This window comes from Artibeus jamaicensis, unplaced genomic scaffold (genome assembly GCF_021234435.1).
Source record: "Artibeus jamaicensis isolate MK-2021 breed Jamaican fruit bat unplaced genomic scaffold, CSHL_Jam_final scaffold_537, whole genome shotgun sequence".
Taxonomy (NCBI): domain Eukaryota; kingdom Metazoa; phylum Chordata; class Mammalia; order Chiroptera; family Phyllostomidae; genus Artibeus; species Artibeus jamaicensis.
Genome location: NW_026522047.1, coordinates 4146097 through 4171999, shown reverse-complemented (window position 1 = coordinate 4171999; position 25903 = coordinate 4146097). Strand labels below are relative to the sequence as shown.

The 25903-nt window shown below is 55.8% G+C and overlaps 1 protein-coding gene across 1 annotated transcript in view; it reads left to right on the top strand.

Moving 5' to 3' along the window:
* Positions 1–16912, top strand: part of PRDM5 (PR/SET domain 5) — an 81397-nt gene extending 64485 nt beyond the window's left edge. Inside the window, exons 13-15 of the mRNA XM_053658739.1 lie at positions 1579–1664; positions 14994–15098; positions 16197–16912. Coding sequence (XP_053514714.1) covers positions 1579–1664; positions 14994–15098; positions 16197–16361 — 356 coding nt within the window. The 3' untranslated portion in view covers positions 16362–16912. The remainder of the gene's footprint in view (positions 1–1578; positions 1665–14993; positions 15099–16196) is intronic.
* Positions 16913–25903: the final 8991 nt, after the last annotated feature.

Below are 25903 nucleotides of genomic sequence, written 5' to 3'. Positions count from 1 at the left end.
GATGGGTAGTAATCGGTGGCTTTTAGATCCTTGTATCTTGAACACACACGTTCCCCTTCGCTGCCTCCCCAAACTTACGAAGCTGCTTCACTGTTAGTACCTGAGTCCTTTGCCGAGGGCCAAAGTTCTGCTCATGTCTTGAACTAACATCACATCACATACACTAATAATGATGTCGAAAAATTATCATCATAATGACCTACCTTACACTGGAATCTGACTTTTTCCCTGCTGCTTTTATCCACTTTTGCCAGTGCTTGGTGGCTGTCGTTAATGCGGTTTCTTCAAAGACCCAAGGGACTTGTTTGGGGACCGGGCCAGACTCCAGCAAGGTGTCCCACGTGGCACCCCAGATGCCCCTGTGGAAGGCCGAGCCCCCTTCTGAGGGTCCTCCGCCTGCGCCGTAAGCTGCGTCCCTCTCAGGTGCGCCAGTCGTGAGCGTCTGGAGGCGAACCTCCTGTGATACAGTCACGCAAAGATGAAGACCCATCAAGTGCACGCTCAGGTCTTGTTCAGTTGGCGTCAGGGAGCTGCTCTCATTCAGCTCCTTGGCCTTTTCTGACGGCCTTGCCAGGCCCTGCTTCAGCCCACGCCTGCGGGCATCTCTCCTAGACCTGCCTCTTTGTTTTGTTTTAATCGTGCAGTTTGTCAGATCTGAAGCAATTGTGCACCTTTGAACTCTTGCTTGTCTTCCCATTACATTAGTAACTTTGCAGAGACAGTGCTTTTGTGCGTGTATTCCTAACTCCCTCCCCAAGCCCAGGACAGTAGCTGGAGGATGGCAGGTACTCAAAAAGGTTCTGTTTAATTAGTGAGTAAATTTGCTTCATGGGGCACCCACTCTGTGGCACCTTTTACCATCGACCTAACCTCGGCCCTTTCCAGTGTCCACCGTGTTTCTGTTTGTCCCTGGCTGTGTTTGGAGAAAACCCCAGTGGACTTCACGTTGCTGACCACCAGCACATAATTTAAAGAAAGAAGCAGATGCAAAGAACTCATCTGTGTTTCCTAGTGATGTGGAAAGATATTCACATAAATTTTTTCTTAAACGTCTGAGCTTTGGGTTCCTTCCCTGGTCAGGGCACATGCAAGGATCAACCAATGATGCACAGATAAGTGGAACGACAAACTGATGCGCGTCTTTCTCTCTCTTCCCCTCCCTGTCCCTCCCCCCTTCTCTTTCTTTCTGAAATCAATCAATAAATAAAAATAGAAGGAAAGTCTCAGTGAAATAATTGAAGACCCTCACAGTGAGCAGCACAGTGCTCACTAATTAAATAGCTCGTTAATACATTGACTCACATAAAATCTTTTTCACAAATGATTGAAATGAGGAGATTTCATTGCGGCTCAAGTATTGAAAGGAGAATGCATCAGGCCTGCTTCTGGGGACTGTCACTTGTGTCTGGGTCCTGACCGTGCCCTGGGCGTGGTCCCTGTCCACAGCAGGGCAGCTGGTGGCCCCCCGCCCACACAGCCCTTGGTGTGTGTGGGGCCGGGGTCTGAGTGCGGGAGGGTGGCGAAGGGTGCGTGCCCCCCGCCCTTCCCGGTGTCTGACACGGAGCCCCTGTCTCGCAGGCGAGCGCCCCTACCAGTGCCCCTACTGCCAGAAGGGCTTCAGCAAGAACGACGGGCTGAAGATGCACATCCGGACCCACACGCGGGTAAGGGCGTCGGCCCCGCTGCTGCCGGGCACGGCAACGTTCTCCCTGGAAAATGTTTAGTTACGTGAGGAAAATAGGTGGCGTGCCTGAACGTGTATGTTTGTGTCTATGATGGATGTTTGGGGGATACATTTTTTAAAAGACAAAACAGTGACAAGAAGCAAAAATCCATGGCCTGCATTGTTTCCACTGTGACCCAGTTTTTAGAAGGCAGAGGAAGTTATAAGGGACAAACTCCAAATAGGTAGATGGTAACATTTTAATACTAGAAAATACCAAGTGGCTGTCTTGCTAAGCATCTGCCAGGAACGTTCTGGAATGGAGGCGTCTGTTGGCCTGTGGCCATTGGTGCAGACGGACAAGTGCGTTTGCAGAGGGGACGCTGAAAGGCAGCGTGGATTGTTGGGAGAGGTGGCCGGCAGGGCAGCTGGTGGCTTGTCACCTGTGCCTGGTGCCCTCTCCCTGCCCCGGGGCCCTGTGTTCCTCCACCCAGACTGTCGTCACTCTGTCCTAGGTGGCTGTTCCAGACGCAGCCGTCAGCCTACACCCCGCCTCGTTCTGCACCCGCCGCTCAGTGGAGGGCACGTGTGGCCCTGTGCCTGGTGGGGGCCGTTTCCCACGGCTCCGTTGGAGGGGACCCCCCCGTGTCCCCTGCAGCCTCTCTCTCGGCGCCTTTCAGGTTCGGCCCTGACAGAGCCTATGGTCTGTGTGTGAATGGCCTACTTTTCACATTTTAAGAGGTCGCCTGATCTCCTAAGAGCCGTTCAAATTTGGGCCTGTCCTGGACCTCACGTTCTACCTTCACAGTAAAATAAAAACTCGGAAAACATGTGATGGGAGTAACAGCCGTTCCCAAGTCAGGGCGCTCCAGCCCGGCCCCGCAGCACCCTGGGCTGGGCGGACACAGCGAGGGGGGGACCCGGGGGGCACCGGGAGAGGCCTCCGGCGTGTCTGATGGGCCCCTCTGCACCTGCTGGGCGTCCGTGGGTCTGTCCTTCCGCCGTAGGTCATCAGGTTCATCTGGTATGACTCTTAGGAGCTGGGGTACTGGCTATGTATAAAATTACTCCTTAAATAGTAGAATGACTTAAATGGGCACATTCAAAATATGTATTTCACAGTGAGCCTCGTTGAAGAGGTTTAAGTGAGTCTCAGTGTGGTTTTCTCATTTCACACGTGTGCAGCTGCCACAGATGTGCCAGTAACGTGTTTTAAAGGTGCCGGTGTGCAGGCAGAGGGCCCTGGTCTCTGCTGTCAAACCTGGTGCTGTGCCCGCCCCTGGGCAGGTGGGGGCTGGTCCCCGGTTTCCATGGTTACTGCAGGCACATGTGGTCATACCCCAGAAGGGCTGCTCAAGTCACCACGGGAAAACAATTATCTTTTGGGTTTTACCGAAGAAGGTGGGCTATTCCAAATTCAAATCATTTGTTTTTTGCTTTTTAATAAGAGCTTATTTAAAAAGTTTTAATAAAAGTTTATTTATGAGAGTAATAAAAATAGTTAAAATAAATCCAAAGACCACTTGCCATAGGCCAGGGACGACTCTGGGCCTTCACATGTGTTAACCCCGTGAGCCTCATGGTTCCCAAGTCACCGAAGCCACTGCGAGTCCGGCATCCTCATGGTCCCTTTGTCAAAGTGGGAAACCGGGTCACGGGCAGGCAAGGAGCAGGGCGAGATTAGGGCCCGTGCCGATGGGCTGCCAGGGCCAGTCCCTGACCTGCCCGTCCGCCTCTGGTCCTGTTGAGCCTCCTTGGTCCCACCGACTGGTCTACTCGCCCATGCACATGCAGACAGACAGCGGGAATAATGTGTCCATCTCACGTTCATTCGAATCTGGAGCCTTGACTCTAGACCCCGAGGCTGCCTCCAGGGGCCGGGGCAGGGGGCACACTCACTGCATACCTTGGGGGATGGTGTGCAGGGGCCGACCCCCAGGCTGGGGGCCCCAGGGCCTGGACCTGGAGTTTGGGGGTGGACCGCAGACTCCAGTGCTGTTGGAGGGGGGAGCCCCGAGGGCCACCGGTGGTGAAACCAGCCCACCACGGGTTGCCTGTAACTCTTGTCTAACTTTCCTTGGCACCTGCCATTTCAGTTTGATCGAAGGCAGCTCTGGTTTTGAAATCCTGGGTCCTAAGTGTCAGATAAATCCAGAGATCTTTTGCATATCAGTGCAACTTTTTGAAAGTGTATTAAGATTATGAGCTGATGGAATCACATTAACACCAAGAACCAAAAGAGACTTTTAAACACATTCTAGAGGCTCAAGCTCCACAGGTTCCTATTTCCCCAATATAATTCGGGCTCGAAGAGACTGCGTTCAGAAGAGACCCCGTCACGGTGGTTGGGTTGTGATCAGTAGCGGTAGTTTCACCTGTGTTCTTCCGACCCGCTTCTGCTGGCCTCGCCCCGCCTCCGACACAGGTGAGACAGTTCTGGGGCCGTCTCCGTGGCCTCCGCCCCCACGGGGCCTCGTGACGTGCGGTCAGCACGTTCGCTGCGCAGTTGCGCTCGCTGGCCGGCCCGGTGGGATCCCTGTCGTGTCCCCAGCCTTCGCGCAAGGACTTAGTGGCAGCCGCCTGGGCGTCGGGCTCTCTTCTCCCTTCAAGGCTGCAGGTCCACGTGCTGCTCCGTAAGTGGATGAAAACCTTATACTCGGGTCCGGGTAGCACCCCTACCAGGCCTTCCTCTCTGCCCCAGGGGTACGGGACCCAGTCCCAGGGTGGGGTGGTGGGGGCAGAGCCCCTGTGGGGGCGGGTCTCACACGCTGGGCGCCGTGGCCTGAGTTGAAACCAGGACTTTTAAGCCATGTGAAGAGGAAACATGAAATATCCTGGGTCTTAAATCTGGGCTTGGGCAGCTCCCGGCGCCCTGCCTCTGGGTCTGGGAGGTGAGCCCCCTCCCCCGATCTAACCGGGCAGACAGCCGTCAGCGGCTTAGCTGCCTCAGTAGCGTCTGCTGTGTGGTGTCTGCCGTCCACTGGAGCACATGGCACTCGGGGCCGGCACGTCAGCTACGAGTACGGGCTTTGCTTTTGTTGTCCTAGACACAGTGCGTGAGGGCGCGAGCTCATAAATAGCTATTTTGTAACCACCCCCCACAGCCTGCCGCGTCTCATTTAACTGCTTTTGATTTTCACCATGAAGAGCACCTGGGTGGGTCAGAAAGGTATTTGCAAAGCTCTGCCTTTTGAACACTGCTCGTCGGCCCACGCAGGTGCTCAGGTTTGAGGGGTCTCCGCTCCCAGCTGCCCCTCCAGCCCTGTTTGCAGGAAGAGCCGGGTCAGTTCTCACACATGTTAACATATGGCCCGTGGCCGGCAGTTAAAGGAGCAGCAGGTCTTTTATGCTGTTTGATGGTTCACTCCTGTCGTGAAACTTCCTGTCCCCCACCCTCAGGTGGTCCGGAGGGCTGGAGGGCGCGACTGCCGTGTGCACACGGCACTTGGTCTTGACAGCCTGCCCTCCACCCCCCTGCGGCTGCAGCGGGTGCCTCAGTCCCCAGGTCCCTGCACAGCTGGGTTTGGCTACGGGCTTTTGGGTGCCATGCTGATGGGACCACGTGAAAACTGAGCAGAGCAACCTGACCAGAGCGTCCAGCTGGCAGATGCCATGGGTGCCGGCCAGCATGACGCTGCAGAAAAAGGAAGGGTTAGGTCCTGATGGGGGCACATGCTGGGGGGGAGGGCTGGGGCTGTGGAACCAGAGCTGGAAAGGGGTCTTGTGGGGGGCGGTCAGTGCGGCGTCCTCATGGACGGATGGGGAGGCCTGCATGCCTACTGAGAGAGCCCAGGGGTCAGGCGGGGCGGAGCTTGGAGGAAATGGGGAGGGGGTTTGCTGGCACAGGTGATCCCCAGGCCACATGAGGGAGCGCCCACAGCTCGGTCAGGGAGGCCTGCCCACAGCAGCTGAGGGTGGGGTGCGCCCCGTGGTCTACGTGCGGTCGAGGGGGGCTGGCCTGGGGACCTGTGTGAGTCCTGGCAGCGAATGTATTTTGCTTACAGTGGCGGGTCCTATTTTGAGTGGGGCAGTGACAGGACCAGCCTTTTGGAAAGGTCGCCCTGAGGTCATGTCCGAGGGGGAGGGAAGGAGGCAGCTGCAGCCAGGCCGCTCGGACTGGGAGCCACGCCAGGTGGCCCTGGGTGGGCTGCCAGGGGCACTGATGGGGTTTGGACGTGGGGTGTCTGTATCAGGAGGTAAGTAACAGGAGATGCACCCCAAAGGACCTGGGGCCCCTAGGGGGCGCTGTGGGGCACGGGCTGTTCCCACGGACGTAAGGGGACGGGGGCCTGGGGGCAAGCCCGGCCCTCCTGTTTTCATACCCAGGGAAGAGGAAGAGATGAAGCAAACTTAATAACTTAAAAGCTTATTGCAAGTTCAGGGGACACTTTTAAATTTGTTTTCACTTTTCGTCCTGCGTGGACCAGAGGGTGTGTGGCATTGCCGCGTGGGAAGTGCCTTCGGTTTGGTTTATCATCCCTGGAACCCACACATTTCTTCAGGGGTTTCGTGTGCCTTGTAGACGAGTCAGTTAAGATAAATGGCTGGAAGGTACCACCGTGTTTTATTTGGCTCAGAAAAAACTACCTGCCTGAAATTGAACATCCTCCTTTCCTCTGGAAAAGGGGAACTCGGCCCACGCGGAAAACAACTTCCTTCTCAGGGAGCCACGGCCCCCTTTCTGCCTTTCTCCGACCCCTTCTCACCCTTCCAGGCCGGGCTGCTCGCACCTCGGCTGCGCCTTGGCTTCCAGAGCAAGCGGTGAAATGGGGGGGACTCCGCACTCTGGACGGGTTTATGGGCAGGTGGGTCACCCCGTGGGGAGTCAGACAGAAGTCCTGTGGGGGGTTACGTTGTTTCACTGGGCGCAGGTTTCCAAGGGCAGAGTCACACTGACTCGAGGGGCTGAACTGGGCCCAGTTCCACTGCAGTTGCCACCATGTCTTTGGTGGTCGCTGTTACTACTGGGTGAGGAACACTGAAGGTCTCGGCACCAAAGTTTCTCCGTAAGTTGGGAGCTATTTGGGGTATTTGTTGAACTGACTAGAAAGTGTCAGTTAATCCTAAGTGTCACGAGGGGGCTTCAGATCAGTGGCGTTCCAGTCCCAGCGTCATTTCCTGTGGCACTGCCGTGGCAAGTGCCACGCCGCCCTGGGCCCCGTATCCCATGGGGCGCGTGGGGTGCGGGCCAGGCACCCTGGGTCAGGGCAGCCTTGTGCCTGGTAGGCAGCCCGTCTGTGGTAATCACGTGGATGTTTCCGTGGTGCCCGTGGAACTCGGCCGTGAACTTGGTGTGAACTTGAGGTATCCATGGGGAGCATGCGTAGAGCAGTTTGCAGATTTCGCTAAAACAAAAACTTGGCACGTATTAGCACGTGGGCTGGTGGCGGCCTCACCGCTGCGTTGCCGTTATCTTTAGACTTAATAACACACTTCAGGGTGGAAGGGGGTGCAGCCGTCCGACGCTGCCGAGAGATTCTCTTTGTCTCTGAGACACGCAGCGCACAATTAATGCTTTAAAGTGGGATGGTTATTCTTAGGAAAGTGATACATTTTCTGTGCTATTTTCTCTCTGAAACAGAATTTTATATTTGTCTTGTACTCCATTCAAGGGGGTTAATTACTAAAATATCCTAAGAATCTTGAAATAAAGGACTGTCTATTTAGATGAAGAGTCTTGAAATAAAAGACCATCTGTTTATGTTAGTGGATTTCAGGAACACGGCTCTATTGAGAGATCCACACGTAATTCCCTTTCTTCACGAAATCACCCCGGTTACATTTTCGTAAAGTGTGCCCTTTTCCATCTGAATTACATTATCCACATGCATACTCAGATAACACACACAGAAGAAAGGAGGTCCATGTAATAGATGAAATGCCTGTCAAATGTTATCACGGGCCAAGCATTGTGACACAGTGCACTGCACCTGTTACAGACGAGGGCGGCAGGGCTTAGAGCGAGGTGGCTTGTCCCCAGTCCCACGACTAGTCTGTCATGGGCGTGTTGGAGACGGAAATTAGGTCTCTTGGCCGCCCAAGGCTGTTCCCACCATTACTGTGTGTTCAGCGGTGAGATGTCCAGGGTTCTGCTCCCTGTGGTACGAACCAGTCTTCACAGAGACTCAGGAAACGCTGAGCCCCACGCATTCAGAAGCTAGTTGGTAAAGAGTCACTGTTGTTTTCTGTTTAAAAAGTGGGTTCCGGTTTGTCCCCGGGTCCTGTGGGTGATGGCGGCCATTTCCTTCTGGGGTTAGGAAAGGTACAGAAGGCAGCACCGCCAGAAGTTCCGGTCTCTGTTCATGCGCGTGGCCCGTTCATGCGCGGACGGGGCTCAGGCGCGGAGCAGCGCTGTGTCGGGGGAGAGGGGCGCGTGGAGCAGCAGCTGCGTGCACAGAGGCTGTTCTGCGGGGACCTCTGGGCTCGGGAAATGTGGACAGCCGTCAAGTCTGGGAAACGAATGCGCCCCACTCCCTCTGGCAACCCTGTTGGGTTGGCTGCTTTTTGTTCTTTTCTGGACTTCTGGGCTCACTGCTGTTTTGTTAAAACATTTCGAGACCTGCACACATTCCAACCTGGCATGATCTCCGCCAGGACGGTGGGGGACCCTCACCCACACAGGCGGGGGGCGGGTTTTCCTGGCGTCTCTGAGGCTGAAGGGAACACTCTGCTTCGAGCTGCCTGCCCTCTGGGCGGTGTGCTGACCCAGGGGCGTGATGCGGGTGCGTGGCCTGACTTCTCCGCTCCTGCCCACTGCTTGATGGCTCTGTCTCACCTGTTGACGTGAATTTGGCTGAAATAGATGCTCTCAGCTGTGGGCGAATCATTTGCATGTGTGATAGTACCTTTCTGCTGTGTTATTATTTTTGAAGTTGTGTAATGGGATAAGTATGTTATTTCTTCAGAAGGAGAGACCAGGTCTTCTTGGAGGCCTTGCATTTACATAATTCCTCTCTCCGGTGGACCTCAGCGTCCGCTTGGTGGTTTTGTTCAAAGATGGATTGCACCTGCCACCGGCACATATGTCGGACAGCACGCTTGTTATTTTTGGAAGCAGGCGAGCGGCATTAATTGGTTCTCGGTGGACTGATTGGATCTGCCTCTGCCGGGTGGGAGTTTGCATCTGGACCGCGTTCGCCTGGGGCATCAGGCTCTGCACCCCGCCGTTGCGTCCCCCAAAGCGGCAGGGGTATTTGATGTGTCCCCCCCCAGTACTGAGTGGCCCCGAAAGCTCAGGGTGCGGACAGGTGCACCTGGGCTCTCCACCAGCTCCCTGCCTTTGTCTGCGCTTTGCACACCTTGGGGCGCTTCTCAGACACGAGGGCCACGTGTTCAGCTTGTGTTTCCCACAGTTCCCAACAGGCCACGTCTGGCTCAGTGTGCAGGGAGGTGTGAGCCGGGGAATGTCCCCTCGGTGACATCGTCTGACAGCAGGGACTCTCTCCACAGCTGTCAGCTCACCTGTCAGCAGGGCCGGAAACTTTGGAATTAAATGGTTTTCGCGCCACAAGTACTGGGTCAGGGGTAGCAGAGGGACTTTTCGTGGGACGTGGTTCCATTCCCCTCATGGGTCTGCCTTTGCTGGTGGGTGACTGTGTCTGAGACGGTGCGGGTTCCAGGACGTCCCCCTGGTGAGCGGGGCTCCCTGGACATGCACAGGAAGAAAACCCGAGGCTGCCGTGAACCTGTAAGACTCTGATTCCATCAGCAGGTCTCTGGGACACAACCAGCAAACGTGCTGGGGACGGCGTGTGACGGGTGCACTGTTCAAAACTCAGCATTTCTGCCTTGGAGGCGTGCAGCAGATGTGTGCATATCTGTGTGTGTGCCTGAGTAGGCGTATTTTGTCCCTCTAGCCTCTGTATTTTTATTATATTTGTCTCCTATTTCTCTCCCGTATACCCTTATATTTTCATTACAATTTACATTTCAGAGTTTGTTTTATAGTTTATTAAGACAGTAAGCCTCATTTTTTCCTTATAACATTTCCCTGTTTATCCATTTGGTCTTCTTTTGTAAGAGTTTTGAGAAAAAAAATAATCTAAACAACTAGTGACTAATCAGGGAAAGAAATATCTGAAGTTCCCTGTAGATAATTTGCATGATAACAGTCTCCACTTCGCCAGCACTTCCTCTTCTGAGGGTCACAAAGAGCACTCCTGATCGGGGGCAAGTCTTACATTTGCTCAGAACCCTCCTGGGCAAGTGTGTTTGCACTTCCCGAGACCCGCTCCTGTGAGGATTCACTGCTGTCCCAAAGAACGCTCCCCCCCTGTCACCCCCCGTCCAGAGGGGGCTCCCGCAAAGGGGCAGTGTCTTCTTCCGTTATCAGCCCCTGACAGGGGGGTTTATCCCCTCCCACAGTTTTGTGCTCCAGTTTGAGCCCTACGTCGTCTGGGCCACCCAGGTGGGGCCAGGCAAAGCTGCCCACCCCCCCGCAGCCGGAACACAAGGTTCTGAGCTGGCTGGGGGGGGGGGGCTTCGCCTGCTGCGTGCCCCGCAGGACCTCCTCCAACCACCTAGCCAGTGGCGGGGGAGCTCCCAGCCACCCTGTCCCCACACACTGTCCTGTGGGCTCCAGAGCAGACGACGGAACCAGGGCCCGATGCCTTCTTGCCCCTGCTCAGAGTCCGTGCAGCACGTCAGGGTAAAGTTGTGTTCTGTCGACGGTGCTTATTTTGCTGTTCCGTGTGCGAGCCGTGCCGTTCACTTTGCTGGCGAGTGTGTCCCCGTTACCTGTGAAGCGAGCCCCATGGTGGTGCACGGTGTGGGGCCCTGACTCTGTCGACTCCCCTGCAGGTGACCGATTTTAAAGGTGCGTCATTACTAGGCCATGGGCAGGGTTCGTCCTGTGCTGAAAGCTCACACTGGCTCTAAAATAAGACGGTGAATAAAAAGCCGCCAAAGTGTAAACGTGTGTGAAAGAAGTTTGCAGTCCGTGTTGGGGGGCAGGCGGTGCCGTGTGTGTTGGTGGCGTGCGGCTGGCACACGCATCTGCAGGGACCGTCACAAGTGGCAGGTTTGCTGTCCCTGTGCCTGTGCCGTAGCATTGGGGACCATGCTCGGACCCTCCGCCTGTGACTCGCCGTGAACTGGAGGCTCTGTGGGACTGGGAGTCACCCCCGGGCCACAGGGCCAGCTCACTCAGAGAACTGGCAGGCTCCAGGGACGGTGGAAAAATCTGGAAATATCAGCATGGGCTTCTCAGCCTCAGGGCTGAGCTCTGGTCAGTGGTCAGGGCCACGGTCAAGGCAGGATGCTGCTGGGGCTCTCCTGGTCTCCGGGGGATCTGTCACATGAAGTTCCGGTGAGGGGGACATGCAGACTTGATGAAGCAGGTGACCTGCCCGCAGGGGGCACGCACCCGGGGACCAGCCTGGGTGGGCTGGGCAGGGGCTGTGGGGACAGCCGGGCCGGCCGAGAGCTGAGTCGTCTCTGCGCACATTCCTGAGATGGTGTGTCTGATTTCCGACGGCTGCGTGTTTACACGATCCATGTCCCTTATATCAAAAATAGTTCCTGGAAAAGGACAAAACATCTGTCGGATGGAAGGAGAATGGTGATGTTTTAAGTTTTAGAATAACATGAAAGCATTTTTATTTTTAATTTTTAACTTGCCCAGACCAGTGCAGCTCAATGGCTTGAGTATTACTCCATGAAGCTAAAGGTCGCCGGTTTGATTCCTGGTCAGGGTACAAGTCTGGGTTGTGGGCCCGGTCCCAGTGGGCGCCCGTGCCAGCCGGTCCGTGTTTCTCTCCCTCCCTCCCCCTAAAAACAAACAAATAATCTCTAAAGAAACAACAATTCTCTTAACTTTTCACAAGGGAAATTTCAATCCCACGGAAGCAGAGAGAGTGGGGTGATGAACCCAGGGGGCCTCACCCAGACCCCACACGAACTCGCCCCTTTTCCGTTTGTAGCCTCCCTGCTCCCCCACCATAAATCGTGAAGTTTTTATGTGTAGCATTGCAATGACACTTATTTAATTCAGGGTTCAGACACCATTCTGGTGGTAGGCATCCTTTTGTGTCAGGGGAATCAGAGAATTTGTTCTCCGTATCTGGGTCTTAAATACCTGTGATCAAAGATGTTTTTATTCGAGAGAAGTGCTCCTCAAAGTGGGGCTCAGAGGCCACCCCAGCCCTGGAGCCCCATTTCCAGGCTGTGAGGGGACCAGGAGGTGCTGAGAACTTGGTGGTGGCACGGCCATTTTCAGGTACTTCGTTTTTACTGTGTTCCACAAAGTCAGCGACACATTGGGGAGCCACGGTTTTTCTCTTCAGAGAGTTTGAGGAGCGCTCCTCTGAACGGTTCTGGGCCCGTGGGGACACGTGGCATGACAATGGGGGTATTCTGAGTCATCACAACTTGGGGGGCCCTGGGGTGTGCTGCTGACACCGAGTGAGTGCACGGAGCAGCTCCCCAAAACAGAGCCGGAGCGGGTCTTCTGTGTCGGTGGCGCAGGCTGAGACCCCCGCCCCAGGCCCGGTCTCAGGGAGTTTGTCCTGGGCCTGGCTGCAGAGCTGGACTGGCTGTGTGTCCGCCTTCCCTGCGCTGGGAGCGCTACGTTCTGCAGCTGGTAGTGTCGGAGGATCCAGTAAACGACTTTGCCCCGAATCCTTAAAAAATATGAGGGAAGCGTTTCAGTCACACGTTGCCTGTCTCATCTGTGCCGAGGTTTGTCCTGTGTCCGGTGGGAAAGGGCCGACCACTGCCGTGGCACCTGAGAAAATGCAAAATCAGACACTTGTAAAATTCCTGTTTAGTTAGGAATTTTATGCTTAGGAAATTCTTGCCAAATCTCTGCTTCATGAGGTTTTTAATTTTTTTTTTAAAATGTAGAACTAGAAAATGATTACCTTGCAAATTTCTGTGAATGCTAATAGGGTAACTACTTCTAGCTGTGTAGTACTTTAAGCTAGGAAAAAAGCAAGCAGATGAAATGAATTTGGGATAAAAGATGACTTGTAAGTCCTACCACACTTGTGTATGTGAGAGAGAGAGAGGAAGACGAAACATTTCTACACCTGATCCCTCAGCTTCTTCTCTGTGTGTGTGATGCCAGCGTGGCTCACGTGGATGCTGGTTCCTTAACTGTGCGGGGACACACTAGCCTGTGACACTCTGAGCACGACAGTGTGTGTCCACAAAAGACGGAGCCACCGAGGAGCTGGGGCTTTGCTCACAAACAGAACCTCCTTTCCCCTGTCATTTAAAGCATGGGGGGCTCTGCCCACCTTTGCTGCCCTTACGGGGGCCGCTTTCTTTCCATCGCTTCCCAGGCTTCCTGTCTGAACTGTCGGGCTCAGGCTGCCACCAGTGTGAAGGTATGTTGCACATCCTTCGTTCCCTACTCCCTGTACCTTGGCCTCTGACTGCAAGGGGGAGAGCTGACCAGCCGGGTGTTCTGTTTCTGTTTGATTGCGGCCTCAGGTGGTATCGGCCGTAGGGGATGTCAGGATTCCGTGCCCACATGTGTGGCTGATCTGCCCACGGTCAGGCTAATCTGTGGGTGTGGGTACAGTGGGGGGCACATGTCTTTTCCTCCTGGCGAGGCATCCTTAGCTTTTAAACGAAGAGGAAGCCACCGTCTGATGAACTGTTTCAAAGAACTTCCCCGTCGTCATTCCTCCTCAGTGGACAAAAAAATGTGCCTTGGTCTCTATAGAACCTTCTCAAACGATATCAAGGTTTACTAACTCAGTTTATGTTGGCAAAACTATAACATTAGAAGTTCCGGTTCTTTTACATAGATGGGCCTTAGCGGCACAGAAATAGGACTTTTTATTAGCTACACAGCCAGGCGCCAGGCGGAGAGCCCCTTAGACCCCACCTTCTGGGTGAAATCTGCCGTGCGCTGTTTCGTCAAAGCTGGACGGATTAGACTTGATTAATTCGGCCTTTGATAAGTTACAGTTTAACGGGCGCATAGATTGCCTCCATTTGGTCCCGGTCCCCCTGTCCTGATGACAAAGGCCGAGCTCTTTGTCAGTGTAACTGTGTGATCATTCAGAAGCAGAGTTAATCAAGACGCTAATCACTTTGTGTCTGTTTACTCCCGCTAACCAGTTACATGTGCAGTTCGTGCCGCGCTGCACGCAGAGCGGAGTTGGAGCCCGAGCCCATCACGCTCCGTGGCTCCGACTGGTGCCCCAAGGAGAGGCTGTCACGGGGAGAGACAGAGGCAGCAATTAGGTCACGGTTCACGTTACAGTGATGTCGGGGGGTCTTCGGGAGCTCGGCGGTGGCACCTTGCGGGGTACTTGCCAGTGTTAGCACCCTCTGGAGCTGGCTTTCTGTGGGGACAGGAAGGCTCTGGCTGTGGGGCCCACCGCCGCAGTGCCGGGGCTCCGGGGCGGCTACACTCGGAGTGAGGTCGGGGACCGGAAGGCGTCTGCATTTGCCAAGTGGAGCTGCTCGGGGCTTTTAACTGCTTTAGTGTGATTCCTGGCCGGGAAGCAGTTCTTCTGAGAGTCTAACCAACCTCAGCATGTTTGCAGTTCAGATTTAAAATGTGGGCTTGACCAGAAAACCCTGAGTCAGGAAATAAAGGGCCTTTGACTGAGAGGCTTCAGGTGCAGAAGCAAAAAGGCTGTCTGGGGGGGCCTTCCCTCAGCCGGGGGTCGCAGGACTTCCACAGGTCAGGCCACCAGCGGTGACCTCTGGTCCCAAATTCCAGCAACTGCCGAGGAAACAAGGGTTGTGAGCGGGAAACAGGGGGGACCCCTGATAGCAGCACCCAACTTCCAAAAACTGAAGATAATGACTCATCAGATAAAGAAAACCACGTACGTGCCTAGAATATTGTTAAATACGCATAGGCAACATGAGTCAAAAACCCCCAAAAGCTTCTAGAAGATTATAATGGAAATGAACAACTCTAATGATCCTATTAAGTAGCAAGTTAGACCAAAAAAGAATCGATCGCCCAACTGTAAAGAAGTTCCATAGTGTAAGACTCACAGAGGGGAGAGAGGCAGGCAGACCTGGGGCACCGCCAGTGTGACAGGTTGGTCACTGCACGGAGGTCTCGGGCCGAGCTGGGAAGGCCCAGGTGCAGCCCCGCTTCTATGTCCACACGGGAGAATTAGCCCTAAGACCCAAGGGAAATGGGTCCAGGCCGTGGAGCAGGGCACGGCCAGCCGATCGGAACCCAGCGTCACACAGGTGCGGCTTCCTGCGAGGCAGGCAGGGGGTCCGACAGGGGGCCTAGGGCCCCCTGAGCCAGCAGACGTGAGGGTGGCTGGTTCCCTCAAATTGAAACACCCCTGTGGCCCTGCTGCGGCACCCTCTTCCTGGCCCGGGACTCACGGTCTCCCCTTGACCGCAGGAGAAGCCCTACAAGTGCTCCGAGTGCAGCAAGGCCTTCAGCCAGAAGCGGGGCCTGGACGAGCACAGGAGGACGCACACCGGGGAGAAGCCCTTCCAGTGCGACGTGAGTGGGCCCTGCACCGCCTGGGGGGGGGGGGCGGGCGCTGTGGGCGTCTGAGTGTGTGCATCTGTCAGGTGTGCGGAGTCACAGGGCCCTGGGACACCGTACACCTGACATTTCTATAATGTCACTGACTTGTGTCCTGCAATGCATAGGAATAAGCACAATTTAACTTCCGTATCGCGCGATACTTACTTGTAATTTCCAACGTGTTACTATATGCGTCGGGCTCCTCCCTCTCCGCACAGATGGGCCTGCACTTCCTGTGGGGGGGCGGGTCATGTCTTCCCTCCCCATGAACACAGAGCACTTTTTTCCTCTGCTTTCAAGTCTTCCCGCCTTCTCCTCACTCAGCCCCGTGGCTTTCTCTCCAGTGGGTTTGTTCTCTGTGCATGCATGACGCTGCTGTTCAGGGTGTTTGCCTGGGTGTCACACAGGCCTCAGGTCACCGTAGGCATGCTTTGCAGGAATTTCATGTAAACGGGACTTTTGTGACCACCACCAAAGTTGGAAGGAAAATTTGGTGGTGGTATAAGAATTCCGTTCCACTTCCTTTTATGGCCTGAATGGATATGCCTTGCACCTTCTGTGTAAACGTGGTATTTTCAGTCGTGTGGGTCTGATGCGTGGTGGGCCGGGGCGGAGCTGGAATGAGGAAGCGTACACGCCCCTTCGTTAGAGGATGGGCACGCAGGGAGATGAGGGGTTGGAGGGTGGGTGTGGAGGCCGAACTCACCTGCTCAGCAGGAGGGGGAGAGGGGTGGCCAGTGAGACCCGTCTTCTGCCATTAATGCCATTTAGGAGGTTAAATAGGAAGCTGCCGATGCAGCCCATGACCAGGAGAAAGGCATCGTTTTCAGGAGTCCTCTCCTTGACATGTCTACAGCAGTGGGGGGAAGGCGGGCAGTGCAGAGGGCACATGTGAAGGGCAGGAAACTCGGGAGCTGGCATTAGCTCTCCTTCCCCCTGAGCGGGTGCTCCAGTCCACCGGTGTCAGGGGCAGTGCCCCCGTCGGCCATCCTGAAGGCAGGAACGGCCTGGCGAGCTGCGTTCCGCAGGCTTCTTGTAGCCGTGTGACCCGTGTCTCCGCGTGTCTTCCAGGTGTGCGACCTGGCCTTCAGCCTGAAGAAGATGCTGATCCGGCACAAGATGACCCACAACCCCAACCGCCCGCTGGCCGAGTGCCAGTTCTGCCACAAGAAGTTCACCAGGAACGACTACCTCAAAGTGCACATGGACAACATCCACGGCGAGGCGGACGGCTGAGGTGGCCCACGGGCGGCTCTCGCGTGGCCAGCGTGGTGGAGGCGGCCAGCGCCACTCACGCCTCCCGCGTCTCTCTGGCTGACCTTTGGCGTCTGGAGACACGTATGCAAAAACAAAACAGAACAAAATCCCGCTTTTACCGAGAAATGGTACAAATGCAAAACAGCCCCTTTGTAGCCTTAAGAAACACCACGCACGCCCTGTTCTGATGCAAATGGAAAGAGCCCGGGCGCTCCCGGCCGTCTCCGTGGTGAAGTTTATTCGACCGCTCCCTGCGGGGCCCTTTAGCGTTACCGTTGTTTTTGCGTGTGCGCGCTTTGTGCAGAGGCTGGGCGTCCGCGACTCGGCCCCAAGGAGCTGGCGAAACCCACACTCGGCCCCCGCAGGTGGGGACAAGGGGATAAAGCTTGCTGTCACCAGGCTTTGCGACACTGACCCAAATCGACCCCGTTGACCCTCTCCCTCCCGCAGGTCAGTTTAAAATAAAGGGGTATTTAAGGTCGGATACGCCCCCTGACGTGGTGCTCATTTCCAGCATCTGAGGAAGCGTGACCCGCTCTTGACACGCGGGGCCTGGGATACTTTTATAAGATCGACGCGAAAGTGAGTTGCACTTAACTGTTTAGCAGGCTGGGTCACCCGAGTCTACATGCGTCCTCTTTAGAAATCACCCACGTGCAAACACGAGTGGGTTGTAGGGGCCCCCAGGGTGCCGTGGCGGTGTCGGCAACGACGGACCCCCGCCCTCCCCTCTCACTCTGCAGCGTCACCAGACCTGTGCCCGCGGGAGGCCCCAGAGCAGTAACGTTCCGTTCCCCAGCGTCTTGGTGGTAGCGGCTCTGGAGCACGCAAATACCCTCAGCCATCCTGAATTATTAGGGGTCCAGATGGAAAAATACACACCTGGCTGTTGTTCGGGTTGAGATGATCACTGGTGCCTAGGGGGAAACCGAGGCAAGGAGCCTCGGTTCTGGCTTCAGGTCACATTTCCATCAGACACTTGAGAGCAACATTGAAGGAACAGCTTGTTTCGGGAGAAGATGCGGGAACACGGGGTTGTGATGTCAAAGTAGCACGTAGAGGGAGGAACCCAAAGTCTGAACGAATAAGCAAGCAGCCCCAGATGCCGGGCTGTTCTGTTTGGAGCCCTCCCCAAAGAGGGGAACCGTAGCTCTGAGAAGTGATTGGGTTCTGACGACTTAGGGAGAAAGGTTATCTTTTAAGTCTCGTGTTAGAATTATAGTCATGCTTAGTTTCACTTATGGACAAAAATATTCAGCATACATATTTCAGCTCTGTAAAAATATTGACTTTGAAACTCACCAGAGAGAAGTTTAAGAAGCCCGAGTTCCCACCTTGTAGTTTCGGGGTCTCTAGCCATGGCTGTGTGTGGCGTTTCGTAGATGACAGCCCGTGCGTCGTGAGAGCAGATGTCCGTCTCGTTTCTCCCCGCTCCCTTGTTCCCACGGGGCATTTGTAGAGACTCGGTGTCTCCAGGGGACACGGCGGCAGGGTGCCCATGCCTCCGAGTACAACAGGGCAGCCGTGCCACTCGGCGGGGCGCACCTTCTGGCACATCTGCACGCACCTTTGGGTGCTGCCTGCTCTAGTGGGACGCTGCTGACCAGCGTGACACTTGAAGCCCGACACCGATTTTGTGACCTCAGTGACTCTCAGTTGCCCGGGCTGCTGGGGTAATGACCCCTGAAGCCACACATCACTGTGTTGCGGAGCAGGGTGACCAGAAAGAGGCACCGGCTGCATCAGGCGGAGCGTTCGTGGCCAAGGAAGTCGTGAGAAAGGGGTGTGGGGCTCCGGGCATGGAATCTGAGCCGGGTCTGAGGAGTCAGTTCTGCTTCCAATACCATTCAGAACAGCATCAAAACTGCAAAATACTTTTGAGATAAATCTCATAAAAGACGGGGAAGTTCTAAAAAGCACAAACTATTGCTGAAAGAGACAAGATTCAAATAAAGAAATATGCTCTGTTCATGGGTTGGAAGGCTGAATAGTGCCAACATGATAACTTTTCCCAAATTGATCTCGCCCTACAAAAGTTTCCATAGGCTTTTTGGCGTGTTTAGAAATCAAAAAGACGATTCTGAAATTCATGTAGAACCACAAATGATCAAGAAGCACTGAACCGGAGTAAAACAGAGAACGCACACTGCCCAACTCAGCCGCAGTGGCCCGGACAGCTCAGCACAGCACAAGGATCAGAGAGACCCACGTGAAGACAGATGCAGATATTTTTGACAAGGCACAAAAGACGCTGATGGGGAGAGGGCTGTCTTTGCACCGAGTGGGGCGGGGATGACTGGACAGTGGGGTTGAGTCACATGAGCAGGACCGGTCAGCCCTGTGCTGACCTGGGTGAGCCAGGCCGTGGCCCGGAGGCCGTGACCAGCCCGCCACCTTCAGTATGGCTTTGAGAAACAATGAGCAACCCTTGGACAAGCTCTGGGGGGAAAAAAAGGCAAAACAAAACGAAGCAATTCTATCCCAAGTGGGTGGTGGGTCCCTGGGAAACTCAGCGTATAAAGAAGGGTGGCCAGCGTTGAGCGAGTTCCCGCCTGGGCCTAACGCGGGCTGCCCTCTGACCTTGCCCTCTTGCCACACCCCTTCCTCTCTGCTCCGGAAGCTCTCAGGCTGTGGGAGGGGAGGGCCGAGCGCTCCACCTCTCACTCGTTTCTCCGGGGGTCTGGGAAACTCAGCTGAACGTCCGAGGCTCTCTGGACTTCTCCCTGCTGGTCAGCCTGGGAGGAGGAGCCTTGTCCCCCTGCTGGAGGAGACAGACAGCTCGGTGCAGAGTGACCAGAACCTGCCTAGGGCTCTCAGCGTAATCAGCAGACTCACAAACTGCCCCGAGTGTGTCCTCGGCCTTGTTTTCCTACAGCCCACAGTCATCACCGTTTGTCAGCTGCCTCCTGTGGAAAGTCAGGCGGCATCGTCAACCAGTCCCCAGGGACCTTTATCCTGAACACTCTTTGCGACCTTTTGCGACCTTTCTGTACAATTGCCAGATTCGACCAAACAAAATGCACGAAAGTCCTGAGAAACAAGTTGGATCATCGAGCAGCTCATTTGTCACATCCTCAGGGGCAGGAGGTGGGGGCACCACTGTTCTGAACACACACAGACATTGGGCGGAGCCCACAGGCCGCACCGTGTGCAGTCTCCACGGCCAGGACGGTGGGGGTGTGTGTGGTGGGGGGCCCTCTGGAGATGCACGTGGACAGCCGTGCGCACCGGGGCAGGGCCACACAGCAGGGCATCTGTACTCGCTGGGGCCTTCCACCCCCAACGAGGACTTGTGGCTCGGGATTTCACTGGCCGGGACGTTCGGTGGAAGGCGGCGAAGAGCGGTGCGTGGCCGAGAGCCTCGCGAAGCCAGTGCTGGCCAAGCCTCCCTGTGCTGTCTGCGGGGCGACCTGTGGTCTCCATCCCTCAGCAAGATTAAAGTGCGAAGCTTCCATTTGCAGAGGCTTCACAGCAGAGTGAACTCCCCACACTCCCCGCCCCCGCCACGTTTCTGTTTCCACACACGTGTGTGTGCTGCTGGCCGACCACCGGTCAGTGTCTGTCGGAGGTGAAGCCGGCCCTGACTCGGAGGCGCGGTGAGTCCCTGACGGCCGGCGGGTCCCCATTTCCGAAGGGCCACACTTCGTGCCCCTCCCCGCGGCCTGTGTCGCAGCCACCTCTTCACCAGACCGCGGCGTTTGCCACCTGCCTCCGTGTCGTCATTCCTGCTGTCTTCAGTGTTTCTGTCCAACCCCAGGGACACGTCCCCCTGGCTCTGACAAAGACCTTGTTGGTCCCCACTTGGGACGGAACAGATGGGGAAGCCAGGCAGCGTGTGACGCAGGGTGTGCAGCAATGTGGGCCTCGGCCATCAATCTCGGCTCGCAGGCGACAGGAAGGGGACAGTGATGGATGCGCCCTGTGCGGAGCAATCTGGAGCCGCTGCGCCCTGGGAGAGCGCGCTCATGCGCGCTCTGCTACTGCGGAACTGCTGTGTGTCATAAACGCTGTGCGGGGTGCTTCGCAACGCCGGAGTTTCTGGGGCAAACCCCGCCATGCAGCCGCCTCACAGTCATCCATTTTCCTGGCTTCCCCCCTGCAGTGCCTGTCACTGAAGGTGACAGGCACTGTCCAGGAGGACAGAGCTGTCTTACCCACCGTGCGTGGTGCCAGTGTGGGTCGCCTCCTGAGTCAGGCAGAGCCCTGGGGCCCATGTGCCAGTCTGCAGCATCTCAGCTGGGTGTCTGTTCTGGTCAAATGCCAAGGTGGGTGTGTCCCCTTCACCGGTGCTCCGGGTGGGACACGCAGCCCCACCCTTTCAGATGTGGCCTCTGCGGAATGTCCTTCCCTCAGAAGGTGACATGACGCTCCAACGGGCGTTTTGCTTCCTCTAGAAGATGACAGCACATGCCCACGTCCCAGCCCAGAGTGGGGTGGGGTCCCCTAGGATGTGGCACCGCGCGCGTCTTCTCCGGAGCAGCCTGCATGTAGGAACTGGGCCCCCGGGGGCCGCGGGACCGCTGCCTTGTCTGCAGACAGTGGGCTCTTCCCCGTCGAAGGGAACGGGCCTCGTTCCTCTCAGCACAGGGACGACACCAGCCTCCTCACTCAGTCCCCGCCTCGGAAGGCCGCGGGTGACGTGGAAGGGGTGAGATGAGCCTCCCCCCCTCCCACCCACTGGCAGCGTGGTCCAGGCCAGCAGTCGGACGCGGTGGGCGGGTTGCTGTGTAGTCCCCATTACTGCATCTCCAAAACAAACATGTGGCTTAAAAACTCTCTGTAACAAGCAGCAGCAATAATATAGTGACCAATGAAAACCACCACCAAGGAACAGTCACGCGAGCACCCCCGGCGCCCATCTCTGTCGCCCACGCTGTCGTCCAATCAGGTCTCCTGACGTGATGGCCGCTGCGACTTGGAACGGCCGAGAAGCCCGTCTGCCCCCAGCGTTTACCTTCACTGTCGGTCACGGCCGTTCACGGAAGCGCCAGCGCTGAATTTCAAATGCAGCTCCCCCGGAAGATGCAGTTTATTCTGTAACACGTCATGACGCGTAGTACGTGAACACAGGGTGCGTGTGTGGTTTGTGGATAGATATTTACTGAGTACACGTGTTCCAAATACCAAAGAGCCCGAGCACACTCTCCAGTGTAGACAGTTTTCATATTCGGGACGAGAGGGCAGGGAAGCGTGCAGAACGGGGCCGATGCTGAGCACTCGGCGTGCGCGGTCCCAGGGCTACGCCATTTCTGGCCGCACTTTAAACCAGCTGCGACAGTCACACGTTCATCGGTTGGTTTCGGTCTTGGGAATCTCGGGGGCCGTGTGCGTCCCAGTCAGGTGGAACGAAGGTGTCCCTGGGGCAGGGGCCTGACACGAGCCTTGTCACCTGCCTAAGGGGAGACAGAGTCCCCGCCTTCCAGGCAGAACCCTTCACTGTGTCCAACCCCAAACCAAGCCGACGCCTACGACCCACTAACATCAGAACCAGGGCCGTTGCACTGTGACCTTGCGGGGGGTGTGTCCCAGGGACGGAGTGAGTCGCAGTGCAGCGTGGTGCCCACGGACCAAAGCAGCCCTGAACACTGTCACCAGGAAGGGACTGCTGGCCCTGCCGCAGGACACCGAGTGCAGCTGAGGGACGGCGGTGCCACCATCTCCCAGCACGCTCTCCACGCTACGGTCCCTGTCCCCCAGACGCCGGACGACACGGACATCCCCATGCCCACGTGCACACGGGGACGTGGAAATTTAAAGTGGCCGATGGATGTCACATGCTGATAAACACCACCTCCGAGAGAGGAATCCCTATGAGAAATGGGTTCAGAAGCAGAATCGGACGTGAAGTTCAGAGGAACAGGTATTCCTTCAACGTTAGAAAGAGTTCGGAAGAATTTGGTCTGCCAGCTCTTGGAGCTGGGGGCTTCCAGAGGGGGCTGCTCTCCCTCTGGAGAGGCGGACGGCGGACCTGGTTCTCACGGAGACGTCTCGGGCTGGGGGTGGGGCTCATGGGGGCTCAACGTCGGGCTGGCCTGGGAGCAGATGTCGTCTCTCAGGGCCCTCACTCTGTCACACCGTGATTTTAACCCCACGAAACCTTTTTCAAGGTTCCAAAGTTTTCTGAAGCCAAGAGGATTACATTTATTATTGTTCTGTGTATTATAATCATCATTCATACCAAAACACTATCATTTTTAAGATAGGCAGAAATTTAGCGCAAGACTTAAAGTCAGCTCACTAGCACACACTTTAAAGGAGCATTTCCTGTGTCATTCTGACCAGAAAGGGCCCGCTGTCTCCTTTTCTGTGCAGCCGGGATCTGGTTATTGCCCTGATAATCGGTAACGAGCCTACCTGTAACAGACAAATATACTTTTGAAATAACGCAACGTGATTCTGAGTTCTGCCTGTGTAGGCGCTCATACAAAAGTAGGCGCTTTCTTTCCAATTGTCCTATAACGAACTATAAAATGAGAGTTTGGGGATGCACGTTTATCCATAACGGTAGCTACTCGTCACACATGTACACACAGAGGTGGGTACATAGGTGCACGATATGCACAGCCACACACATGCACTTATACATGTGACAGCCATGCCTTTGTAAAACGCTATGGACCTAAAACTACATGTCAACCACTTCGAAGGGTCGGAAATGTCACCCTACTTATAACGGAGCAGACCAGCCCGCCAGTGTCATGGATGCTGGCAGAAGACTGGAGACACCCGGGTCAGGGATCACGGACGGTTTATTGCTCACAGCCACAGCCAGAGTGTCTTCATCTCGGCACTGATTCCTGACCCCACGTCACGTGGGACAAGGGCCGAAGGCCAGGTGCACGTGCACTAAGGTGTGTGAGGAGAGGGACACCCTCGGCCTAGGGAGCCACCTCTGTTGTACCGGGCGGTGCACCTGTGCCTGCGCTGCAGGGGACACGGGGCTTTCACTGCACCGGGCGGTGCCGAACCCGCCCTTCCCGCAGGAGGACACGGCGTGTGCCTTTGCCAAGGCCACTCGCTGGATTAACATCCTGAAAAGACAGGGTGGAGGGCGTCAGGGACTGTGTAAGACACGCAGGAGGCTGTGGAGAACTGCCTGCCAGCGCCGGCGAAACACTCGCCCTTGGCATTTGCTTTGAAGAGGGACAGACACACGGTGCTTGTGAAGTCGTCTGTCTGGGCTTTGGTCCCTGAATGGCCACACAGAACATTGAGATGCACGAAATGTATGGCCTTTTCCGCATCACGTCTCCTGGGACGCACGTGTTTTCGGTTCCGGGCTCACTCGGACACATGTGGCCTTGGAGACCAGCGCCACTGACCATGTGGTTGTCACTGGTTTCCTCGGAGCTGCTGTGCCAGCTGCCTCCCCAGCCCCTGCAGAGGGTTGAGTAATGGAGCGTTCCATACCCACAATCTGGCTGTCGCACGGGCTCGATCCCTTTCAGCCTCGCAGGGATCTGGGCAAGTGGCAGAATCCGCACACCACGTGCGGCACCCATCGACTACAGGCGCAAAGGGCTGACACCCGGGCCAGTACACCCGAGGCTCCGGACGGTCTGTTAAATTGCGTATTAAGACGCACTCCTCGAGGGCAGCCACGTGGGTGAGTCCGCGCCAGACGCCCTGCAGTCTGGACTTGTCCAGGGCTGCACAGCCAGGGCTGCAGGATGGAGCGGCTTCCGCTTCTTCCCGCACTGCAGCCTCCGTGACCTGCTCCGCAGTGACTGCTCTGCTCCTTGCCAAGCACGGTGGTGGTGGCGGTGGTTGGGTGCCGCGGGGCGTGGCGATGTTTTCTGTTCTCATGGCCTCTGAACATGGGGGCCCAGAGTCCGGCGAAGGGCACGGATGTTCTGAACGGTCCGGGGTGGGACCCCGATTCTCAGCCAGTTGTCCGTTACAAATGTCGGTTTCTCATTCATTAACTACAGGGGATGGTTCACTCCTGTAGGTCTGAAGACGTAAGGAGAAAGTACACAGTTGACGCTGCAGAGAGCCTGTGGGGCGGCCCGAATCCCAAGTTCTGCCCCTTCCTGGGGTTTGGGCCATTCATTCTGTGGGCCGTAGGACCATGTGACCTGGGCCATGCCCACTAAGTACTCCCACCGCCCAACTTGGAGGGAGCTCAGGGAAAACAACTGTGAATAAAAACTGCCGGACTCGCTTCCTCCACAAAAGAACCTCCTTCCATCCTGGGGCTGGGCTGACGCTGTAGTGTCAGGGCAGGGAGTGGGGACCGGAGTCGTCTGACAGGGGAGTGGCTGCCCCCCATGCGGGGGAGACAACCATGCTGATGGCCCTGGGGACAGACGGACCCCACCAGCAGGACACCTCTGCGTGCGTGGGCCTGGCAGAGGGCTTTCCAGTGCGTTTAACCACCTGCCCCCAGGAGAAACCGCGCTTCCAGCCCGCATTGCCCGCCCGCATCTGCTGCAGAGCTTCGAGTGTGGCGGTTTCAGTGGCACAAGCCCCGCTCTCCCAACCCAGCGCCATTCTGGCCGTGGTGCCAGGTGCCTGGTGCCTCCCTCACATGGTGCCAAGCGCCTGCAGCTTTAAGGATTTGACTTTGTTGGCACAATTAGTGCTCTTTGTGTTTTATTCTAAATCGCCATGTGGGAGAAATATGTTTAGATGCAGCTTGTTGGATGTGTTTTATAAAGATGCATTTGTAAGACGAACGCAGTCCCGATGTGTCGGGCTGCTTGCTTACAGGATGGTTCTGATTAACGTAAGTGCAGACCCTACATATGTTATGTGGCATGAAATGCACTCCATCATTTTATTCTGAGTTATTACAATGGTTTAGTTTCTCCAATTATGAAGGTATAATAGAGTGAAATAATTGGAAGAAATGTGTGATGAACTTCATCTACGCTGCAATGTGGGTCTTCCTTCAACAAGTCATCTCTGAAGATACATTTACAGTGTCTTCTGTCCAGCTCCTCGACACGTTCTTCACCTGGACCCGTCACAGCTGTGTCTAAACAGGGACTGTTTTCTGCATGAACTTTCTTTTTGTTCTGCCGCCGTACACGTTCCGAGGCCTTGCACTGAGTCTGTGCCTTGCAGGACAAGCCGAAAGGTCCTCGAAACCTGGTCCTTGAAAGCCAGGCCTGTGCAACACATCTGAGGACACGTGTGGCCCACAGCGACCCGTCTCCGTGATGACCCTGCAGGCCACAACCAGCCAGGCGACAACAATACTCATGTGCGACAACATGCACTGAGATACCCAGAAAAACACCTTCGGACGTTTTCCAGAGACCCCCACACATGTGGAAACAGCAACTGCTCAGCGAGCCGCCGCTGTGAGTCTCCAACGGGGGGTTCTGAAATGCAGGTCGCCGCTCGCCGCCCATCGTCTGCGCAACACGGTTATCGGTTCACAGGCAGGATGTGGAAATGGGCTTCAGAGAGACCAAGGAGAGTCAACGGAGCAACGCCTCCGACGTCCAGCATTTTTGGAGAAATTACGTGTTTGCCAGGATTAGCATATATATTCTTGAAGTGGTCCGATACAA